Source organism: Mandrillus leucophaeus, unplaced genomic scaffold, assembly GCF_000951045.1.
Source record: "Mandrillus leucophaeus isolate KB7577 unplaced genomic scaffold, Mleu.le_1.0 Scaffold554, whole genome shotgun sequence".
In the NCBI taxonomy this organism is placed as follows: domain Eukaryota; kingdom Metazoa; phylum Chordata; class Mammalia; order Primates; family Cercopithecidae; genus Mandrillus; species Mandrillus leucophaeus.
The window spans coordinates 1,050,236-1,072,609 of NW_012105964.1; the positions used below are offsets into that span (position 1 = coordinate 1,050,236).

Sequence of the window (22,374 nt, forward strand, 5' to 3'; positions counted from 1 at the left end):
TTTTTGAGATGGAGTCTCACTCTGTCACCCAGGCTGGAGTGCAGTGGCACGATCTCGGCTCACTGCAAGCTCTGCCTCCAGGGTTCACACCATTCTCCTGCCTCAGCCGCCCGAGTAGCTGGGACTACAGGCGCCCACCACCACACCCGACTAATTTTGTGTATTTTTAGTACAGACGGAGTTTTACCGTGTTAGCCAGGATGGTCTCAATCTTCTGACCTCGTGATCCGCCCGCCTTGGCCTCCCAAAGTGCTGGGATTACAGGCGTGAGCCACCCCACCCGGCACGATTGCTAAATCTTAGGAGTATTCAAGAGAAACTAGAAATTCCTTTTTATTTCCTGATTTTAAAAACACTTCTTAGGCTCATATAAAAACATGTCTTTAGCTGGGCACAGTGGCACGCATCTGTAGAGTGGCATGCATCTGTAGTTCCAGCCACTTGACAGACTGAGATGGGAAGATCATTTGAGGCCAGGAGTTCGAGGCTGCAGTGCATTACAGTAGTGTCTGTAAATAACCACTGCACTGCAGCCTGGGCAACCTAGCAAGACCCATCTTTTTAAAAAAATCTATCTAATCTATCTATCTATCTGCCATCTATCTAATCTAATTTATGTCTTCAGGCCACATCTAGCCTGTAAACTCATAGTTGAGGCCCTCTCCCTCTAGCATAAGTAGTAACAATTAGAAGTGATTGGAATAGGGAGCAGCATATTTGGGTTTAGGAGCAGGGAGCAAGATGGTCTAATGCCAGAGAAGAGAGCTAAAGATACTAGAGTTTATAAATCAGTTTGTTTATAAATAGGCATGCACATACAGGAATAAATAAGAGAAAGTATTGCTTTGAAAAAGTTGATACTGTGAGTATGAATCTAACCAAACTAATGACAATAAAAACAGTGTTTGTAAGACATTGATGCTTTAGAGAGAGGAACCATTAATTCCTACCTGATGACAGATTTCTTTGTCCTGCTTTCATAACACATAATTTATGACTCAAAATGCCTGTTAGAATTTGGAAAAGACTAATTGACCCTTTTCTAGATAGACCAGGTATTCTTATATAGGCTATAATACATTATTTAGCATTCATGTCTAGGCTTAAAATGTTACCCTATGTTCTCAGAAAGACAAGCTGTATTCCTTTTTTATTTTTTTGAGAGTGTCTTGCTCTGTCACCCAGGCTGGAGTGTAGTGGTGCAATCTCGGCTCACTGCAACCTCTGTCTCCTGGGTTCAAGCAGTTCTCATGCCTCAGCCTCCCAAGTAGCTGGGATTATAGGCATGCGCCACCATGCCTAGTTACTTTTTGTAGTTTTGGTAGAGACAGGGTTTCGCCATGTTGGCCAGGCTGGTCTTGAACTCCTGACCTCAAGTGATCCACCTGGCTTGGACTCCCAAAGTGCTGCAATTACAGACGTGAGCCACCGTGCCCAGCCTGTTTATTCTCATTAATGTCATCTCCCTATAATTTATTGAGTAAAATGAATTCTTTAGGAAGACACACCAAGTTTGTTTATCCTGTGCATTTAAATTTTCTTTGGCATATCACCATATGGGGAGATGGAGGTGAGAAGGGGAAATACAAGTAGCCAGTTTAAAGAAGCGTGGGAACCAGGTACGGTGGCTCACGCGTGTAATCCCAGCACTTTGGGAGGCAAAGGCGGGTGGATCACCTGAGGTCAGGAGTTCAAGACCAGCCTGACCAGCATGGAGAAACCCAGTCTCTACTAAAAATACAAAAATTAGCTGGGTTAGTGGTGCATGCCTGAATCCCAGCTGCTTGGGAGGCTGAGGCAGGAGAATCACTTGAACCCGCGAGGCGGAGGTTGCGATGTGCCTAGATTGTGCCATTGCACTGCAGCCTGGGCAAAAAGAGTGAAACTCCATCTCAAAAAAAAAAGAAGAAGTGTGGAGAAAGTATCTGTGTTCCAGACCTCATGGTTGGAGCTAAAATATGAACCTTTTTTCTCAGTGGTGTCCAGTTGATAGAAAAGAGAGCTTACTTGCTGTGGGCGTATCTGAGTATCTGGATGATATAGTGGAAAACATTTCTTGCTTTAGAACTAGACTGGAGTTTGAATGCCATTTCTGGCACTTTCTGGCTTGTGATTCTGTTTCCTTGTATATAAAGTAGGAGTAATAATGCCTATTTTGGGAAGTGATTTTGGGATTTAAATGAGATGTCCTCTGTTTTTCTTAGATCTTATAATAGACACTCAGGTGCTAGCTATTGTACCTTTATTGGTTACTAATGAATTGTTACATGCTCTTAATTTCTGCATTCATGAAAGCACTGGACAAGATCGTGGAGCCACTTCAGAATATTTAGTCTGTTTTTTAGGTCTTTGCTCAAAAATCATGTTTATAAAACTTGAACATCAGCTTTGATATCTTGATCATACATATATATACCATGTATGCTTAAGTTTATAAAATACACAAATCAAAATTAACTAAAATGTTAATGATTAAATATTTCAATATTTTTGGTAATAATGGTAAAATATATAAATCAAAACTAACCAAAATGTTAATAATGAAATATTTCCATATTTTTGGTAATAATGTTTCTTTATGGTTGTTGGCATAATAGTCTATGGATGTCTCTAGCATCAAAGCAATGTTAATAAGTTTAATAAGACTACTGGCTATCAGTTATTAGCATTGGTCTGATTTGTGGTAATTGTATTCATAAAACTTCTTAATATATTTCCTGGCCTCTCTGAGCTATTGGCTTTTTCATTCTTCTGCATGTGTGAGATATGGAAATCCTTTGAATTAGGGCTTTGTGACTGAACCATTGTCACTACTTCCTTCTTTTTATGTATTTTCTCCTCAAAGCACAAAGAAATTAGAAATATCTTTGTCTGGGTACGGTGGCTCACACCTGTAATCTCAACACTTTGGGAGGCTGAGGCAAGAGGATCACTTGAACCTAGGAGGTCAAGGCTGCAGTGAGCCAAGTTGGCACCACTGCACTACAGCTTGGGTGAGACCCTGTCTCAAAAAACTAAAAAAAGAAATAATCTTATCTGCAAACATTGCTGAAACTTGTTTAGTTTCTTCTTCTTTTTTCTCTTGGTATCAAGGAATTTAAATTTTAGATGGACTGTGTTTATTAAAATTGGTAGACTATGCTAAATAAATTTTCATTTCTTTTGCCTTAAAAAATGGAACTCTTTAAGTCTTATATAATTGGAAAACTTTTACTTTTCACTTAACATTAATCTGAATTTCTGGTGACAGTGAAAATTATTTTTTTTCAGGGCTTGTTAAACAACTGTTTTAAAACAAATGATGAACAAAACCCTACTCAATGAGAATAATATTGTACGTGAAACTGTAAACAAGTCATTATTAATCTCATTTTGCAGATGGAAGTAAGAATGCAAAAATAGTGGACATGCCAAGTGAATGCTGTTAATAATATGTAAAATTCTTTGCTTAAACATTTATTACTTAAACTAAAAAATAAAAAAGTGGACATTAGCCTCACTTACAAGTATAATGTTATTAATACATTGTTGTTCATTCCTTTTGAACCAGATTCCAAAATGCTAGAAATTATGTTAAGATGTTATTTTATTCTGGGCATGATGGCTCACACCTGTGATCCCAGCTTTTTGGGAGGCCAAGGCAGACAGAATCATTTGAGGTCAGGAGTTCGAGACCAGCCTGACTAACATGGTGAAACCCCCGTCTCTGCTGAGAATACAAAAATTAGCTGGGTATGATGGCACACATGCCTGTAATCTCAGCTACTCCAGAGGCTGAGGCAGGAGAATCGCTTGAACCCGAGAGGTGGAGGTTCCAGTGAGCTGAGATTGCACCACTGCACTGCAGCCTGGCAAGAGTGAAACTCCGTCTCCAAAATATATATATATATATATATCTTTATTAGGCAGTATAAAATATGGAAAGAACGTAAGACTCAACTTCAGAAGGTTGAGATTCAAGCTCTGTCTCCGCCTCTGCCTGTTAGTGATTTTACCTTTGGTAAAGATTTAAGTGTTCTGAGTTTCTTTTCCTCATCTGTATATAGTAATAACACATGCTTAGCCTATTCTGTTTGCTGTGAGAATCAAATGAGATAACATATAAGAAAGGAATATTTAAATACCAAGGTGAAATTGATCTAAACAAATAATGCTGTATTTCTCCCTCATAAATGAGGTTCAAACTGTAGTGATCACCTTCAGTGAGCACAGCAGCAATAGCAAGATTCAATCTAAAGAAATACCCTGACTGAAGAATATTCTAATTGTTTTTGAAAAGAGGTGACTAGGGTCCTTGATCAGTTGTGCCACATACACCATAAAATCAAAAGTAAAAACATCTAAAATGGAGTACAAGTCTAGAATGTTTAAGCTCTAATGCAAGGATTTTCTAGCCAAATCTTCTTATTTTACAGATGAAGAGACTGAGACAGGGTTATCTAATAAGTTTTCTAGTGGCAAACTAAAATGCAATTCTCAGGGTGGTTAATGAGATACAAGTTTTGAAATTAGTTGTACTTATAAGGTGTGAAATCAGCATTTTACCACTGACTTAGAATGTAACTTGGACAGCTTGACCTCCCTAAACCTGTGTTTGTTCACCTGTAAATTTGGACTGGTGATAACCTAATCTGTTGGGTTGTTGAAGTAAAGGAGTTGATACATGTAAAATGCGTAGCATATTTTTGTCATAAATGATATCTCCATTATTACTATTATTTTTAGCTGTTTAGCAGAATCTTCCAGATCTTTATTCACTCCCTCCACTAAATTTGTTCAAGGTGATAGCTAATGGCTCAACTATCTTTCACTGAAACAATTCAAACAGTACTCTTCATGTGTCCTCATTCTGCACCTACGAGTGTGAGCAAATGCCTTTTGTATCATAGTATTGAGATGCGAAGGTTATTCTTAAACAGATTGAAAGCCTTAGAAAGTTTAAAAATACAAGGTAGAAAATCTGATGTAAATAATCGCATGTTGTCAAATTTAATGAAGAACTGAAAAGGCTTGGGTGTATAAGAAATATAACTGGTGTACCTTAGGGGATATGAAAATCGTTTCCCACCCCTAGCATTTTCCTTGAATAAAGTGACATGATAGGCTTTTGTTCATTCAACTCAGTTGTACACTAAATGTAATGCCCTCCACTCCCGCCACCCCCTGCCTTTTTTGTTGTTGCTGTCACTGTCTATTTTGGGTCTCTACGTTTAAGAGTCAGGACTCTTTTGTTCATTTGCTGTGTCTGGTACAATGCCTTGAATATAATAAAGAGGTACCTAAATGTTGACTTTTTTTTTTTTTTAAGACAAGGTCTCACTCTGTTGCCCATGCTGGAGTGCAGTGGTACAATCACAGCTCACTGCAGCCTCTACTTCCTGGGCTCAAGTAGTCCTCAGCCTCCCAGGTATGGGGGACTACAGATGTGCACCACCAAGCCTGGCTAATTTCTTATTGTTTGTAGAGATAGGGTCCCACTATATTGCCCAGGCTGGTCTTGAATTCCTGAGTTCAAGTAATCCTCCCACCTTGGCCTCCCAAAGTGCTAGGATTATAGGCATGAGCCCCTGTACTTGGCTAATTTTTTAAATAACATTTTAGTTGAAAGTTACTGTATATAGAATTATTTAGTATCAATGAAATTATGTAAATTAAATTAATTATAGATTTAAAACATTTTCAGATTTCCTTTTTTTCTGGGGAACTGTATTTTTAATAACAACAACATTGGTTGCCCTTCTGAAAAAAGAAAACAAAGAAGTATCAGTAGTAAAAGAAGAAACACAAGGAATCACAGATACTTACAAGCTGCTTTTTGCAATTATAAAAATGCCAGCAGTTCTGACATTTTGCCTTCTGATTCTAACTGCAAAGGTAAGAGATTTATAAATCAAATTTATCATTTTCTTATAAGTATCAATATCATGGAATACTTTCAGTGTCTTTTTCATATCACAGGTCCCTTTCCACTACCATTAGAATTTAACAATGAAAAACAATATTTTCTGTTTATTAAATGTATTTGAAAAGATACAATGATATCAACTTTAATTTTAAAGTAAGCTAAATATCTTGGAGTATTGTAAAGAATTATGTCAATTTGAAGAACTGTTAGTAAATGTGGACCTTAATGATATTAATGCTTGGAATGGAGATTAATATCTTCAATAATCAATAGCTCTGCCTTATAATCAGTATACATTTAATGTTGGAGTAATACAATTATTTACTTAGAGTGTGATGTAAAGATATAGGGCCAGGCGTCGTGGCTCACGCCTGTAATCCCAGCACTTTGGGAGGCCAAGGCAGGCGGATTACGTGAGGTCAGGAGTTCAAGACCAGCCTGGCTAACATGGTGAAACCTTGTCTCTACTAAAAATACAAAAATCAGCCAGGCATGGTGGCACGTGTCTGTAGTCCTAGCTACTTGGGAGACTGAGGCAGGAGAATCGCTTGAACCCAGGAGGTGGAGGTTGCAGTGAGCCGATATTGCACCATGGCACTCTTAACTGGAGCGACAGAGTGAGTCTCTGTCTCAAAAATAGATAGATAGATAGATAGATAGATAGATAGATAGATAGATAGATAGATAGATACAGAAGTATATGAGTATTAGAAGTCAACTTAAAAAAAATCCATTGAATTATTTAAGTACTGAAAGGAAAATTATACCATAAGAGAAATGGGGATTACTGGTGACTTTTATTCTATATTAAGATGTCTCAGTTTTATAGTTTTAAAAATATTTTTAACACGTTAGGCTAGAATAAAGGTAAGTATATTTTGTTACAGTGAACTATTGCTAGTGTTGGAGTTAATATTTCTAAAATCTGCAATCTTATAGGATTTTCATTTTATATACTTAAATCTATGTACATAAACACTTTACACCTATCTTTTGACAGCTTTGAAGGAACCGTTTTAGCCTCATTATATTCATTTTAAATAGTGAGTGTTTTTTCCTCTTAATGATAGAAGGCCAGATGGGCTGGCTCATGCCTGTGATCCCAGCACTTTGGGAAGCCAAGGCAGGAGGATCTCTTGAGCTCAGGAGTTCAAGACCAGCTTGAATATGGCGAAACAAAAAATAAAAAAATTATCTGGGTACGGTGGCACATGCCTGGAGTGCTAGCTACTTGTGAAGCTGAAGTAGGAAGATAGCTTGAGTCTAGGAGGTGGAGTTTGCAGTGAGCCGTAGTTGTGCCACTGCACTCCAGCCTGGGCAACAGAGCCAGGGGTCTGTTTCTCTGTTGAGACAGGGGTCTCAAGGAAAAAAAAAAAAAAAGAATAGGAAATTCAGAAAATGTGAAAAGTTCAAGGAGCATAACTATATATATATATATACACACACACACATATATATATTTGAGATAAAGTCTTACTCTGTCTCCCAGGCTGGGTGCAGTGGCACAATCTTGGCTCGCTACAACCTCTGCTACCTGGGTTCCAGTGATTCTCCTGCCTCAGTCTCCTGGGCAGCTGGGACCACAGGTGTGTGCCACCATGCCCAGCTAGTTGTTTTGTATTTGTTTATTTTGAGATGGAATTTTACTCTTGTTGCCCAGGCTGGAGTACAATGGCCCTATCTCGGCTTACTGCAACCTCCGCCTCCCAGGTTCAAGTGATTGTCCTGTCTCAGCCTCCCAAGTAGCTGGGATTACCGGCACAGGCTGAGCTAATTTTGTATTTTTAGTAGAGATGGGGTTCCTCCATGTTGGTCATGCTGGTCTCGAACTCCTGACCACAGGTGATCCACCCTTGGCCTCCCAGAGTGCTGGGATTACAGGCATGAGCCACCACGCCTGGCAATTTTTTTGTATTTTTAATGGAGACGGAGTTTCACCCTGTTGACCAGGCTGGTCTTGAACTCCTGACTTCAGGTGATCTGCCCACCTGGCCAAACAATATTATCTAATTATATCACTTAATAATTTTATCATTTAAGATACAGTATTTGCTGGATGTGGTGGCTCACGCCTTTAATCCCAGCACTTTGGGAGGCCAAAATGGGCTGATCACTTGAGGCCAGGAGTTCAAGACCAGCCTGGCCAACATGGTGAAACCCCGTCTCTACTAACATTACAAAAATTAGCTGCGTGTGGTGGCAGGCGCCTGTAAGCCCAGCTACTCAGGAGGATGAGGCAGGAGAATCGCTGGAACCCGGGAGGTGGAGGTTGCCTTGAGCTGAGATCACGCATTGTACTCCAGTCTGTGTGACAGAGCGAGACTCCATCCCAAAAACAAATTTATTAAAAAAAAAACAGTATTGACCTTCTTGGTATATTTCCTTTGAACCTCCCTTTTTTCCCTGTATATGTGTGTGTGCATGTATGTGTGTATACATATACTTCATATATTTATTTGCTCATATACTTTTATTTTCTTTTATTTTTCTTTTATTTTATATTTTATTTTTTTTTTTTATTTTGAGACTGAGTCTCACTCTGTTGCCTAGGCTGGAGTACAGTGGCATGATCTCCCCTCAATGCAACCTCTGCCTCCCTTGTTCAAACAATTCTCCTGCCTCAGCCTCCCTAGTAGCTGGGATTACAGGCACACGCCATCATACCCAGCTAATTTTTGTATTCTCAGAAGAGACGGGGTTTCACTATGTTGGCCAGGCTGGTCTCAAACTCCTGACCTCAAGTGATCTGCCTGCCTCAGACTCCGAAAGTGCTGGGACTACAGGCGTGAGCCACCATGCCCGGCCTATTTACTCATTTACTTTAAAAGTGGAATTGAATCATGCTGCATATAATTTTTTATCTTCTCTTTGTCTTATACATTTCTGTAGCATTACATATTTGAAAACATACTTCTTAGTAGCTACATGATATAGTTAGTGTGTAAATTTACCATAATCTACTCATCTACTCATTTTTCTGTTGTATATTTTGCTTATGTTTTTAAATTATGAAAATGCACTAGCAAATATTTTTGTGCTTAAGTCTGTGATTTTCTGGACATTTCCTTCCAGTAAACTTTTTTTTTTGAGACAGTCTCGCTCTGTTGCCCAAGCTGGAGTGCAATGGTGTGATCTCCGCTCACTGCAACCTCCTCCTCCCGGGTTCAAGCGATTCTCCTGCCTCAGCGCCTGGAGTAGCTGGGATTACAGGTGTGCACCACCATGCCCACTAATTTTTGTATTTTTAGTAGAGACAGGGTTTTACCATTTTGGTCAGGCTGGTCTCGAACTCCTGAGCTCAGGCAATCTGCCTGCCTCGGCCTCCCAAAGTACTGGGATTATAGGCGTGAGCCACCGAGCCTGGCCCACCCAACTAATTTTTAAATTTTCTGTAGAGATGGGGGTCTCATTTTGCTACACAGGCTGGCCAATAGATTAATATTATTTTTTTAAATATATATATGTTTTTGAGATGGAGTTTCACTCTTGTTGCCTAGGCTGGAGTGCAATGGTGCAATCTCAGCTCACCACGACCTCTGCCTCCCAGGTTCAAGAGCTCCTCCTGCCTCAGCCTCCCAAGTAGCTGGGATTACAGGCATGCGCCACCATGCCCAGCTAATTTCATATTTTTAGTAGGGACGGGGCTTCTCCATGTCTGTCAGGCTAGTCTTGAACTCTCGACCTCATGTGATCCACCTGCCTCGGCCTTTCAAAGTCCTGGGATTACAGATGTGAGCCACTGTGCCTGGCTGGCCAATAGATTATTAAGTGGGCAATTAGTGGGTCAATGAATGTGATATGATTGCTGAATTGCTTTTCAAAAGGTTATGCTAGTTTATACTGTCTGCAGCAATATATAAGGAGGTATTTCAATTACAAAGTCTATAATACTGTTTTCTCCTTTTAAAATTCTCCCCAGTAACATCTCTCCTAATTTTTAATACTACAGATTAATTTTCTTTCCTTTTGAATTATATGTTAATGGACTATACAATATGTATTTTTATGTTGGATGCATATGTTCTTTTGCTCAATGTTCTATTTGTGCAATTTATCCATATTTTTATTTATAGCAGTAGTTTGTTGATCTCATTACTGTATAGTATTTCATTGTATGAATATGCCACAATTTATCCATTCTATCAACAGGTTTTTAGAGCTATTATGAGTAGTGTTTCTACAAACATTCACATATGTGACTTTTGGTGAAGACAGGTGCACATTTCTGATTGGTAAATATATAGGAATAGAATTGCTGGTTCATGTAAAATGCATAGTATTATGTACTGCCAAATAGTTTTCCAAAGTTGTTGTTCCAATTTTCCCTACCATCAGCAGTGTAAGAGAGTTCTGATTGTTTCACATCCTTGAAAACACATATATTATCTTTTTTTTTTTTTTTTTTAAATGGAGTCTCACTCTGTCCCCCAGGCTGGAGTGCAGGAGTGCAATCTCGGCTCACTGCAAGCTCCGCCTCCTGGGTTCACACCATTCTTCTGCCTCAGCCTCCTGAGTAGCTGGGACTATAGGCGCCTACCACCACGCCTGGCTAATTTTGTGTATTTTTAGTAGAGACAGGGTTTCACCATGTTAGCCAGGATGGTCTCGATCTCCTGACCGCGTGATCTGCCTGCCTTGGCCTCCCAAAATGCTGGGATTACAGGTGTGAACCACTGCGCCTGGCCTATATTATCTTTTTAATTTTAGCCTTTCTGGTGGTTGTGTAATGCCATCTTGTTATTGCCATATTTTGAATTTCCCTAATGACAAAAGAAATTGAGCATCTTTTGATGTGATTATTGACCATTTGAATATCCAAAGTTGCCCTTTTCTTTAAATGTGTAAAGTTTTTGTTTCTGTTTAGATTTCATTTTTTGAGATGAGGTATCTGTCACCTAGGCTGGAGTGCAGTGGCACCATCACAGCTCATTGCAGGCCTGACTCCTGGGCTCAAGTGATCCTCCCACGTCAGTCGCCCAAGTACAGGCATGTGCCACCACCATGCCCAGTGAATTAAAAAATATGTTTTTGTAGAGAAGAGTTCTTACTATGATGCCCAGACTGGTCTTGAGTTTCTGGGCTGAAGCAATCCTCCTGCCTCATCCTCCCAAAGTGCTGTGCTTACAGGCATGAGCCACTGTGCCAGACCAAACTTTTTAAAATATATTTTGGATTTGAGTCTTTTATTAGATATGTGTATTACAAATATCTCCTACTATGTAACTTTTAAGACTTTTAACTTTTAACATTTTAAAAGTAAACATTAAAGTCAGTTTGTATATCTTATTTTTACAAAGAGAATGAATAAAATGTAAGTGAAATTATTTTCTGTACTTAAGTGAAATATATGTTACCTTTAATTTTTTTATGGTGAAATTTGGCTCTATTCCAAGAAGTTACAGTGTATACTATTTATAATTTATTTATTTTTATTTTTTTTTTAAGACCAAGTCTCACTCTGTCACCAGGCTGGAGTGCCGTGGTGTGATCTCAGTTCACTGCAGCCTCCACCTCCCAGGTTCAAGCGACTCTCCTGCCTCAGCCTCCTAAGTGGCTGAGACTACAGGCGTGTACCACCACACCCAGCTAGTTTGTGTATTTTTAGTAGAGATAGAGTTTCACCATGTTGGCCAGGATAGTCTCAAATCTCCTGACCTCATGATCTGCCCACCTTGGCCTCCCAAAGTGCTGGAATTACAAGCATGAGCCCCCGTGCCTGGCATTATTATTATTATTATTATTTAAATATTTGTGTGATACTGAAGTGGCCTCGTGGTCTAGGGTAGTACCTGAGGTTTGTTGTCTCACAGCCACAGAGATCAAGGACGTGGGCACACAAAGAGTGAGGTTAACAGCAGAAGTTTAGTAGGCGAGAGAAAGAGAATAGCTCTGTGGTACAGAGAGGTGTCCTGGAAAAATGTGTTGCCAGATCTGTGGTGAAATGCAAGAGGTTTTATAGATGAGCTAGTGGGGAGGCGGTGTCTGATTTAAACAGGGCCTGAAAAACTGGTAAGGTCCAGGTGCACCATTTACATAGGGCACGAATTTCTGGCAGACTCCACCCTAATTTTTTATTATGCAGGTGATTCTCTGCCTGAGCTGCACCATGTTGCCGATTTCTTTTTTACTGTACACATGCTAACAAAAAAGAAAAGATGGAGCTTTCATGGTGGACATGCCTCCCAGGTAGCCCTTTTCTGTTGGTGCAGCTGCTGGCATTCCCCCATGCAAGCTTCCAGCTTGCTTATCTATGTTTGCGACTCAAGTTTTTCAGACTGCTCTTTGTTAGAAAAGAGATGATTTGGGGAGCTACTTTTTGTTAGAAGGGAAGCTCTGCCAAGGATTCTTTTGCCCTCACTATCTGCCTAAATAATTTCTTTCTGCTTACTGTATCGATATAATTTCACACTTTTTGAAAATGTGTTGGTAGAACTCCTTTATATCCTTTATCCAGATTATCTAATTATTAACATGTAGCTCCACTTTCCTTATTCTGTAGATTTTCTCTTTCTATGTATATCTATTACATATGTCTTCTGAAATACTTTAGAGTAATTTGTACACATTGTGCACTTTTATCCATAAGTACCTTAAGTATGTATTTCCTAAGAACAAGTTTTCTGCTTACAAAACCACAACTCAATATCGGGAAATTTTAAATTGATATAATATTATTATCTAATTATAGTCCATATCCAAATTTTACATAATAGTAGTCTTCATAACTTTACTTTTTTCTGGTTGGGGATCTAATCTAGGATCACACATTGGATTCAGTTGGTATGACCTTTCATTGTCCTTAATATCCTTGACATTTTTGAAGAATGCAGGCCAATTATTCTGTAGAATGGGCTTCTAGTTACATTTCTCCCATGTTTCTTCTTGTTTGAGTTGAGGTTATACAGGTATATAAGGCAGGAAGATCAAAGAAGTAATGTTTTGATGTCTGCAGGGAATTATATTGAAAGCCATATCATGTCTCTTTATCCCTTTAACTGTTGTTTTTAACTTTAATTGCTTTTCTAATCTATTGTAAAAGTACTATTTTTTCTTTTGTAATTAAAAACTGACTCATGGGGAGATACTTTGAGGCTATCTAAATAATCTTAATTTAATTCTTATTCTTTTTTTGTGCTATTTTTAAGGATTAATCTAACTATACTTTATCACTCTCATTTTATTCAATCTCTCAGATATGTTTTCTCAGAATTACTTTTGAAACATTAAGATGTACTTCGGAAATTTTATTATGGTCAGTCAGAAATCATTAAAAATGTATATATATATATGGCATCATTTTAACCAGATTTATTTGGGTCAATTAAAGGCTTAAGTTCTTTTAAACCTAAAACTTACAAATCAGTAAATTTGGATTTTTGACCTTGTTTACTATAACAGATTGGACTTTTTGAAGTGGAAATTTAATTGTATTTATAGCCATCTACAACCCCTACCAGTACTGAATTTTCAGGTGTTTTCACTTGATATTATTAGAAAACCAAAAGGCAAAATGTACCTTGTATAACTTGATTGTTGTACCAGGTATAATAATATGATGCTCACTTGTAACTGTCATGAGTCAGTAATAAAATTGAGGTTCTTGAAGAACTTACATATGCGTGGAGGAAAATATTTCATAAGTCACGAATTAAAATGCTTTTTTGTTTTTATGTTGCAGATTGGTTTTTCAGCAGCAGATGCTGTAACAGGACTGAAATTGGTAGAAGAGGGAGTACCCAAAGAACATTTAGCCTTATTGGCAGTTCCAATGGTTCCTTTGCAGATAATACTGCCTCTGATTATCAGCAAATACACTGCAGGTCCCCAGCCATTAAACACATTTTACAAAGCCATGCCCTACAGGTAAAAATGAAATAAAACCTTACTAAATAAGAAAGGGTAAAATGAGGAACATTCATCAATATCACTAATATCTGAGTGTAGAATTATATATATGGAAAAAGGTTTGAAAAGTATCTTTTTTCAATATTATTTATATGCGCTTTTATCTTTTTAACCTCCTAACAGGTTTAGATTCAGCTTCTTTCATATGGTAGGCAAATGGATTTCTGTTTTTGTTGTTGTTGTTATTTAAGCTAAAATGGAAGTCAACTCAATGTTTCTTTCTCTATAGATTATTGCTTGGGTTAGAATATGCCCTACTGGTTTGGTGGACTCCTAAAGTAGAACATCAAGGGGGATTCCCTATATATTACTATATCATAGTCCTGCTGAGTTATGCTTTACATCAGGTAAGCTTGTGGTTTTCTCAGGAAATAAACTGTTCTGTGTAAAATAAAGAAGACAGCTTTACACAGTTGCCTTAACATAATGATAATAAATTTTAAGATTTAAGCATGAATCTGACACTGAAGAAATTATTGATAGTGGGCTTTAAACCTTATGACTTTTCACTTAATGAGTTCGGTTCAGAGAAAGAGACTTTCTTTTTTGTTTTTTTTCCAAGATGAAGTCTTGCTCTGTCACCCAGGCTGGAGTGCAGTGGTGCAATCTTGGCTGACTGCAACCTCCACATCCCAGGTTCAAGCGATTCTCCTGACTCAGCCTCCTGAGTAGCTAGGATTACGGGCACGTGCAACCACGCCTGGCTAATTTTTGTATTTTTAGTAGAGATAGGGTTCCACTATATTGGCCAGGCTGGTCTTGACTCCTGACCTTGTGATCCACCTGCCTCAGCCTCCCAAAGTGCTGGGAATACAGGCATGAGCCACTGCACCCAGCTGAAAGATTAAAAAAAAAATGTATTCAACAAGTATTTGTTACATTTTAGAATTGATTCCAAAGCCAGCAAATTCTACTCTTGCTAAGTATTTCTTAGTTTATCCCTAGCTTTCAGTTCATTCTTTCTTGAATTCCTAATATCTTTTCTTTCTGAAAGTATTGAGAAATAGTAGAGGGCCCTAGTTTCTGGCTTAGCTTCTGCTTCTTTTTTTTTTTGAGACAGAGTCTGGCTTGCTTGCCCACTGCCCACGCCCTGCTAATTATCTGTATTTTTAGTAGAGACAGGGTTTCACCATATTGGCCAGGCTGGTATTGAATTCCTGACCTCAAGTGATCCGCCCACCTTGGCCTCCCAAAGTGCTGGGATTACAGGCATGAGCCACCATGCCTGGCCCTGGCTTAGCTTCTATATTGAAAGTTATGACTTATTCTTTATGATTTTGAAAGCTGTGTCAAGCTGCTTTTTCTTTCTTTCTTAAATATGTTTGTAATCCCTAAAAGAAGGAATCCCCACTTTGCTCTAGCCTGAGCTGCTGTTGCAGCATGAGACTTTTTTTTTTTTTTTTGAGACAGAGTTTCATTCTTGTTGCCCAGGCTGGGGTGCAATGGTATGATCTTGGCTCACTGCAACCTCTGCCTCCAGGATTCAAGCAGTTCTTCTGCCTTAGCCTTCCAAGTAGCTGGAATTACAGGCATGCGCCACCATGCCTGGCTTATTTTGTATTTTTTTAGTAGAGACAGGGTTTCTCCATATTGGTTAGGCTGGTCTAGAACTACCGACCTCAGGTGATCCACCCGCCTCAACCTCCCAAAGTGCTGGGATTACAGGCGTGAGCCACTGTGCACAGCCCAGAATGGGATTATTTTGTTCTGGATGCAAGTGACTCAAGTAAATGGCAAAGGCCCAGAAATAACCTTTGGGACTTAACTGCAGTTATTGCTAATGCATATTTCTGAGTCACTTTGGATTTTTCTAGCTGACATCCTTTGAAAGTTGTATTTGCTAATATATTACTTAGTTTTTAACTGAAACCTAAAAATATGACTACCAAGTAATCTTAGTAGTTTTGTGCATACAGTAAATCATTTAGGAGAAATCCATAGCGGGTCATGTCTGACTAAATTCTATGCCTATAAAATTATTGAGGCCAGACTGCCAAATATAATTTTTTTTCTGTTTTGCACATGCTTAGTTAATGCTAGGCATATAATAGAAGGTTGAAGAAGTGCTTTAACTAGTCAATGCTTTAGTATTTCTGTCAGTAGGTTATAGCCCAAAAACTATTTATTTAGCTTTGTATTTCATTTGAGAATTTCCTGAAGCATAGTCACTGAAACTGAGATAACCAGATGCTTTATGGGGGAAAAAAGGTACAAGGCCAAGTAAATTCGAGAAATGATGTATGACATAAGCCCTCTGTAAGTAGCGCCTTAATGAGTCCTTCAACACATTTTTTTTTTTTTTTTTGAGACAGAGTCTCACTCTGTTGCCCAGGCTGGAGTGCAGTGGCACGATCTCGGCTCACTGTAATACCTCCGCCTCCCGGGTTCAAGTGATTCTCCTGCCTCAGTCTCCCAAGTAGCTGGGATTACAGGTGAGCGCCACTGCACCCAGCTAATTTTTGTATTTTTAGTAGAGACGGAGTTTCACCACATTGGCCAGGCTGGTCTTGAACTCCTGACCTCAGATTATCCACCCACCTTGGCCTCCCAAAGTGGTGGGATTATAGGCGTGAGCCACTGCACCCAGCTTCTTCAACAATTACTAAGTGAACACCTATTCCCTGCCAGAAACCATTCTGAGTACTGAAATGTAAATGAATAAATCATGCCAAAATCCCTGCCCTCAAGGAGTTTATGTTGTAAAGATTTCAAAAGGCATACAATGAAATGAACCAATTTTGTGTAAGTTAATGTCTTTCAGTTTTATTTGACTTTGGAACTCCTTTTTCTGTGAACACCTCCAAAAACAATATTCAAAGGAATACCATTATGGAAACACAGTTTGTTTCCATCTTTCTAAATTAAGGGTTATTTCCTGCCTTTTAAGTACTTTTTGCCTCTTAAGGATGTTTTTCTCCAGTTTGTCACATAAATTTTGAAATACTTTTCTTGTGTATATGTAGGAGAAAATATTCCTATTTCTTTAAATATTTGAGTATTTATATGTATAATAAATGCATACATATAAATACGTATATATACACATGTAATATGTGATATATATTTAGGTACAGTACAAATAGGAGGTTTTGCATTTTGCGGTGTGCATTATGCATCCTTTAATGCCACCTCATCTAACATTTTCTCTGTGGAGTCTTTCTTGACTACTTGTGCTATAATTAATCTCATTTATATTTATGCCCCAGTAACACAATGTGTGCACTTCTATTTACAATACTTCCTATACTTATAATTATTTATTCCCTATTTTCCAGCCTAGAATAAATTCTTCAGTGTCACAGAGGGACCAAGGTCACATCTTTGTATTGCTGTGATCTTAAAGCCTGGCCTATAGTAGGTGCTTGATGAGTATTTGTTGAATTAAGTTCAATAAATATCATGAAAGTTAATTTTCAGGTTTATGATTTTGATGTTCTTAATTTAGACTGTAGCTTTATAAGCTTTATAATCATACTAAAGATGTTTTACGTTTTTCCTGTAGGTTACAGTGTACAGCATGTATGTTTCTATAATGGCTTTCAATGCAAAGGTTAGTGATCCACTTATTGGAGGAACATACATGACCCTTTTAAATACCGTGTCCAATCTGGGAGGAAACTGGCCTTCTACAGTAGCTCTTTGGCTTGTAGATCCCCTCACAGTAAAAGAGTGTGTAGGAGCATCAAACCAGAATTGTCGAACACCTGATGCTGTTGAGGTAAGTATGTTTTAATTTTAGATAACATTAAGCTAATACTAAGATATTAATATCTTTGTTTTGCCTCTAGAAGTACTATATCTTTTTTAAAAATCGTATCTGTCCATAGGTTCTGGTATAGAAATCTACATATACTTTTTCTTTCACATCAAGGCTGAGGGTTATAATAATTCAAATCAGTAAGACTAGTCCTCTTAAAGGCGTTTCTCAGTAAAGGAGAGGCGATCTCTTTTTCCCCCACCTTGAGGATCACTATCCTACACAGCAGGCACTATATAAATGCATAATTAAGGCTGGGCGCAGTGGCTCACGCCTGTAATCTCAGCACTTTGGGAGGCTGAGGCCGGCAGGTCACGAGTTAAGGAGATCGAGATCATCTTGGCTAACACAGTGAAACCCTGTCTCTACTAAAACTGTCTCTTATACACATCTAGATGTGTATAAGAGACAGCTACTTGGGAGGCTGAGGCAGGAGAATGGCGTGAACCCAGGAGGCGGAGGTTGCAGTGAACCAAGATCACGCCACCCAGCCTGGGTGACACAGTGAGACTCTGTCTCAAAAATAAATAAATAAATAAATAAATGCATAATAATTAATAGCTTAAGTTTTGTAGTGATAGAAAAAGGGAATGTCCATTGGCTATCCATATAACAGTTATAACTAAACCTGAATAGTGAGTGGTTTGTTGATAAATTCTTTCAAAATGACATTAGTCTACTAGATTAGATAGACTGGAAATTTCTTCATATTTCTGAATGCGAAAGCTACATCATGAAAATAGATATTCGGGCCAGGTGCAGTGGCTCACACCTGTATTCTTAGCACTTTGGTAGGCTGAGGTGGGTGGATTGCCTGAGCTCAGGAGTTCAACACCAACTTGGGCAACACGGTGAAACCCCATCTCTACTAAAATACAAAAAATTAGCCAGGCGTGGCAGTGTGTGCCTGTAGTCCCAGCTACTCAGGAGGCTGAGGCAGGAGAATTGCAAAACTGGGAGGCGGAGGTTGCAGTGAGCTGAGATCGCACCACTGTACTCCAGCCTGGGCGACAGAACGAGACTCCGTCTCTAAAAAAAAAAAAAAAAAAAAAAAAGAAAATAGATATTTAGCTGGGTGTGGTGGCTCACACCTGTAATTCCAGCATTTTGAGAGGCTGAAGCAGGCAGATTGCTTGAGCCCAGGAGTTCAAGACCACCCTGGGCAACATGGTGAAACACCATCTCTACAAAAAATATAGAAATTAACGGGACATGGTGGTGCATGCCTATGGTCTTAGCTACTCAGAAGGCTGAGGTGGGAGGATTGCTTGAACCCAGGAGCCAGAGATTGCAGTGAGCCATTATCACACCACTGCATTCCAGCTAGGGCAACAAGTGAGACTCTGCCTGAAAAAAGAAAATGAGTATTGTTTACAGCAAGAACTGAAAATTGTTTTTAATCCTGTTAGTAGCATTAGAGAGATTAAGATACAGTAACATATTTTGTCATTGGAATTCAGTGAAATACTGAAATGTTTTAGGAAAAATATATTTTGATTAATTATTTATAAAGTAGAAGCATGTTAATTGCTAAATACTTCCATTTTGAAATTGTAGATTATTTATTATAGTTTTATTTTTACAGCTTTGCAAAAAACTGGGTGGCTCATGTGTTACAGCCCTGGATGGTTATTATGTGGAGTCCATTATTTGTGTTTTCATTGGATTTGGTTGGTGGTTCTTTCTTGGTCCAAAATTTAAAAAGTTACAGGATGAAGGATCAACTTCATGGAAATGCAAAAGGAACAATTAATATATACATTACTGGACATTCTAGAAAGGTAATTGTAGTTTAGTTTTAATTCGGAGAGCAATGATAATCAGTGCACAGGAATATAAAATATTATTTTAAACAACAAAATTAATAATATAAAATGCCAAATGGTTGAAAAAATAGAAACCTCTCTGTATATTTGATCATATTTTTCTTTGTCTTGTCGATGTATTTAAAGTTTGCTTAAGGTCAGGAAATTCTAAAACAACTTTTCTGGCCTCGTTATTTGATTTATATCTTTTAAATTTACTGACCAAAGCATGTTTTAAGCTGCAATGCAGTAGTCATGGGTGGTAACCATGTAGTTAAGTATAGTTATTAGTACCTATCACTGCTGGATCTGTATTTAAAATTGTGGTACAATATATAAAATGGAGAAGAACTTGATATTCAGGTACTAACCACAACTAGTCTGACATTGTTGGCAGTTAAAATCTTATTTTGAATTGTAAATTAGTTAAATTTTATGTGGAATTTGCTGAGAAGAGAATATAGACTACTGAAATGTCATTTTAGTTATTTTTCTTATGACCATATTGTACAAATGAATCTGTGTTAAAAAGACTATTTTAAATGTATTTCCTGCTTTTGTAAGCATTAAAGATTTATAAGAAAATTATTCAAACTATTTTTTATAAAATGAAAGTTATGATTTTTAAACTTATTGATTACTCTTGTCCCTACCGCCTCTTTTTGGAAGATATTTTGATTCCTTATAAACTTTTACCCTAAGCTTACATATGTTTTCTGTCACAAGTGCTTCATGGCACACAGACAGCCAATGGAGGGGATCAAATTCAGTGTTGTATGTATGTTTATAGCAACATTTTGAAAATAAAAATTAAATGTTATTCTTCAAGTAGTTTTTTTAATTGCTGAGAAAAAAAAACAGTAAAGCTTTCTGATTAAGTAAAATTTAAATGGACAGTACCATAATTTAAAAAACTAATACTTTTTTTTTTTTTTTGAGACGGAGTCTCGCTCTGCCGCCCAGGCTGGAGTGCAGTGGCCGGATCTCAGCTCACTGCAAGCTCCGCCTCCCGGGTTCATGCCATTCTCCTGCCTCAGCCTCCTGAGTAGCTGGGACTACAGGCGCCCGCCACCTCGCCCGGCTAGTTTTTTGTATTTTTTAGTAGAGACGGGGTTTCACCGTGTCAGCCAGGATGGTCTCAATCTCCTGACCTCGTGATCCGCCCGTCTCGGCCTCCCAAAGTGCTGGGATTACAGACTTGAGCCACCGCGCCCGGCCTAAAAAACTAATACTTTAAAGAGAGACACAAAGATATTTTGTGCCTTTGACAAATTAATAGTGGAAAAATGTTTCTTAATTAAGCACTTTACTAGTGAAAAAGATCTCACAATTTATGCCAAATCAGGTACTGTATTTTCATTTATTAACACATAACCTTTTGTTTGAATACTGTAATTTTCAGTGGACAGTTGCTATTCCAAGAAAATTAAGCTTTTGAGTACTTTAGTAATTCCCAGCATATTATATACACCGAGTGATAAGGTTCTTTGCATGTTTTGTGTTATGTATTACTCTGACTCTTTAAGATTATATAAATCCTTCAAAAGTTAGAGGAAACAAGATAGTACATTATGAGTCTTAATTTTATCATTGTGGAACAATGTGTACTAACTCCTGATTATGTTAATTTTATAACATAGGTTGAATTTTAGAGTGGGGTTTTTATAAGTAATGGAGGATAAAATGGGTGGGAGAAAATGGCACACAGCACCTGAAGAAAGATGAGGCAGTGACCTCTAAAACTCATGCATTGCCATTGGAAAGTCTGTGTTGGGCATCGATGCCAGATCCTGAAGAATCACCTGGAAAAAATCCCATCCTAGAGGCAACGAGACACCACCAAACCATACACTGCAGTACTTTGTCACATGGTTGTCCATTATCATGTATTAATAAAGAAAAAACCCACTTAACTCTTACATATGAAATGCGTTTTGATTTTTAGTTTTTGGATTAAGAAACTCAGATTGCCATAATAACCTTTTATTTCTTCCCATTTATATTATTACAAATTATACATACTTTCAAACATAGTTTTTTGTTGTTGTTGTTTGTTTGTTTTTTCTTTTTTAATTGAAACAGTCTCGCTCTGTTGTCCAAGCTGGAGTGCAGTGGTGCAATCTTGGCTCACTGCAACCTCCGCCTCCTGGGTTCAGGCAATTCTCCTGCCTCAGCCTCCTGAGTATCTGGGACTACAGGCAGACATCGCCACACCTGGCTAATTTTTGTATTTTTAGTAGAGATGGAGTTTCACCACGTTGGCTAGTCTGAACTCCTGACCTCAAGTGTTTCACCACGTTGGCCAGTCTGAACTCCTGACCTCAGTCACTTGAACTCCTGACCTCAAGTGATCCACCTGCCTCAGCCTGGGATTACAGGCATGAGCCACTGCACTCAGACTTCAAACATAATTTTAATGTCAGTACATCTTTAATGACTTGAAGTTTTAAAACATTTTAAGCCTTTAAGGTGAAAGCCATTAATTAAGTTGCCCTAGAAATAAACACAAAAAATTATAGTTATTGGTAATTTGAATACATGTTTGTAATGCATGCCAAAATAATTTAATAGCTATGTACAACTGTGTTGCATACATTGATCACTAATAGCATGTAAAAATGATCTACCTAAATCTGAGGATCTGTTTATTGTAAATCAGTAGTACTAAAAAATACCCTGTTTTTATGTGTGAGTATTTTTCTTGATTGATTGATCCTGATAAATACTACCTTCAAGTATGGACTTCTAACTCCTGCAGTTAATGCATCATATGTTTACTGGCTAATATTAGATTGAACATTTTTCTTTCTCTGTCAGTATCTCCATATGCATATTGGTTGCCACATATATACATCTGAGTTTGAAAAGTTCTTCTGAGATTACCTAAAAATAACACCACAGACTCCTTCCATTGTAAATACTTTATTTTATTTTATTATTATTATTATTACTATTTTTAGAGACATGGTCTCACTTTTGTCCAAGCTGGAGTACAGTGATGC

At 38.0% G+C, this 22,374-nt stretch overlaps 1 protein-coding gene across 2 annotated transcripts in view; it reads left to right on the forward strand.

The window, feature by feature from the left end:
* SLC33A1 (solute carrier family 33 (acetyl-CoA transporter), member 1) overlaps positions 1-21,300 on the forward strand; it is a 26,433-nt gene extending 5,133 nt beyond the window's left edge. Inside the window, exons 2-7 of one of the 2 annotated variants that reach the window (XM_011998055.1) lie at positions 5,684-5,874; positions 13,584-13,768; positions 14,040-14,157; positions 17,313-17,528; positions 19,153-19,348; positions 21,013-21,300. In XM_011998055.1, the coding sequence (XP_011853445.1) occupies positions 5,684-5,874; positions 13,584-13,768; positions 14,040-14,157; positions 17,313-17,528; positions 19,153-19,320 (878 nt within the window). In that variant the 3' untranslated portion in view covers positions 19,321-19,348; positions 21,013-21,300. Of the gene's footprint in view, positions 1-5,683; positions 5,875-13,583; positions 13,769-14,039; positions 14,158-17,312; positions 17,529-19,152; positions 20,201-21,012 lie in introns of those variants that run through there. The other variant, XM_011998056.1, reaches the window with a different exon arrangement.
* Positions 21,301-22,374: the final 1,074 nt, after the last annotated feature.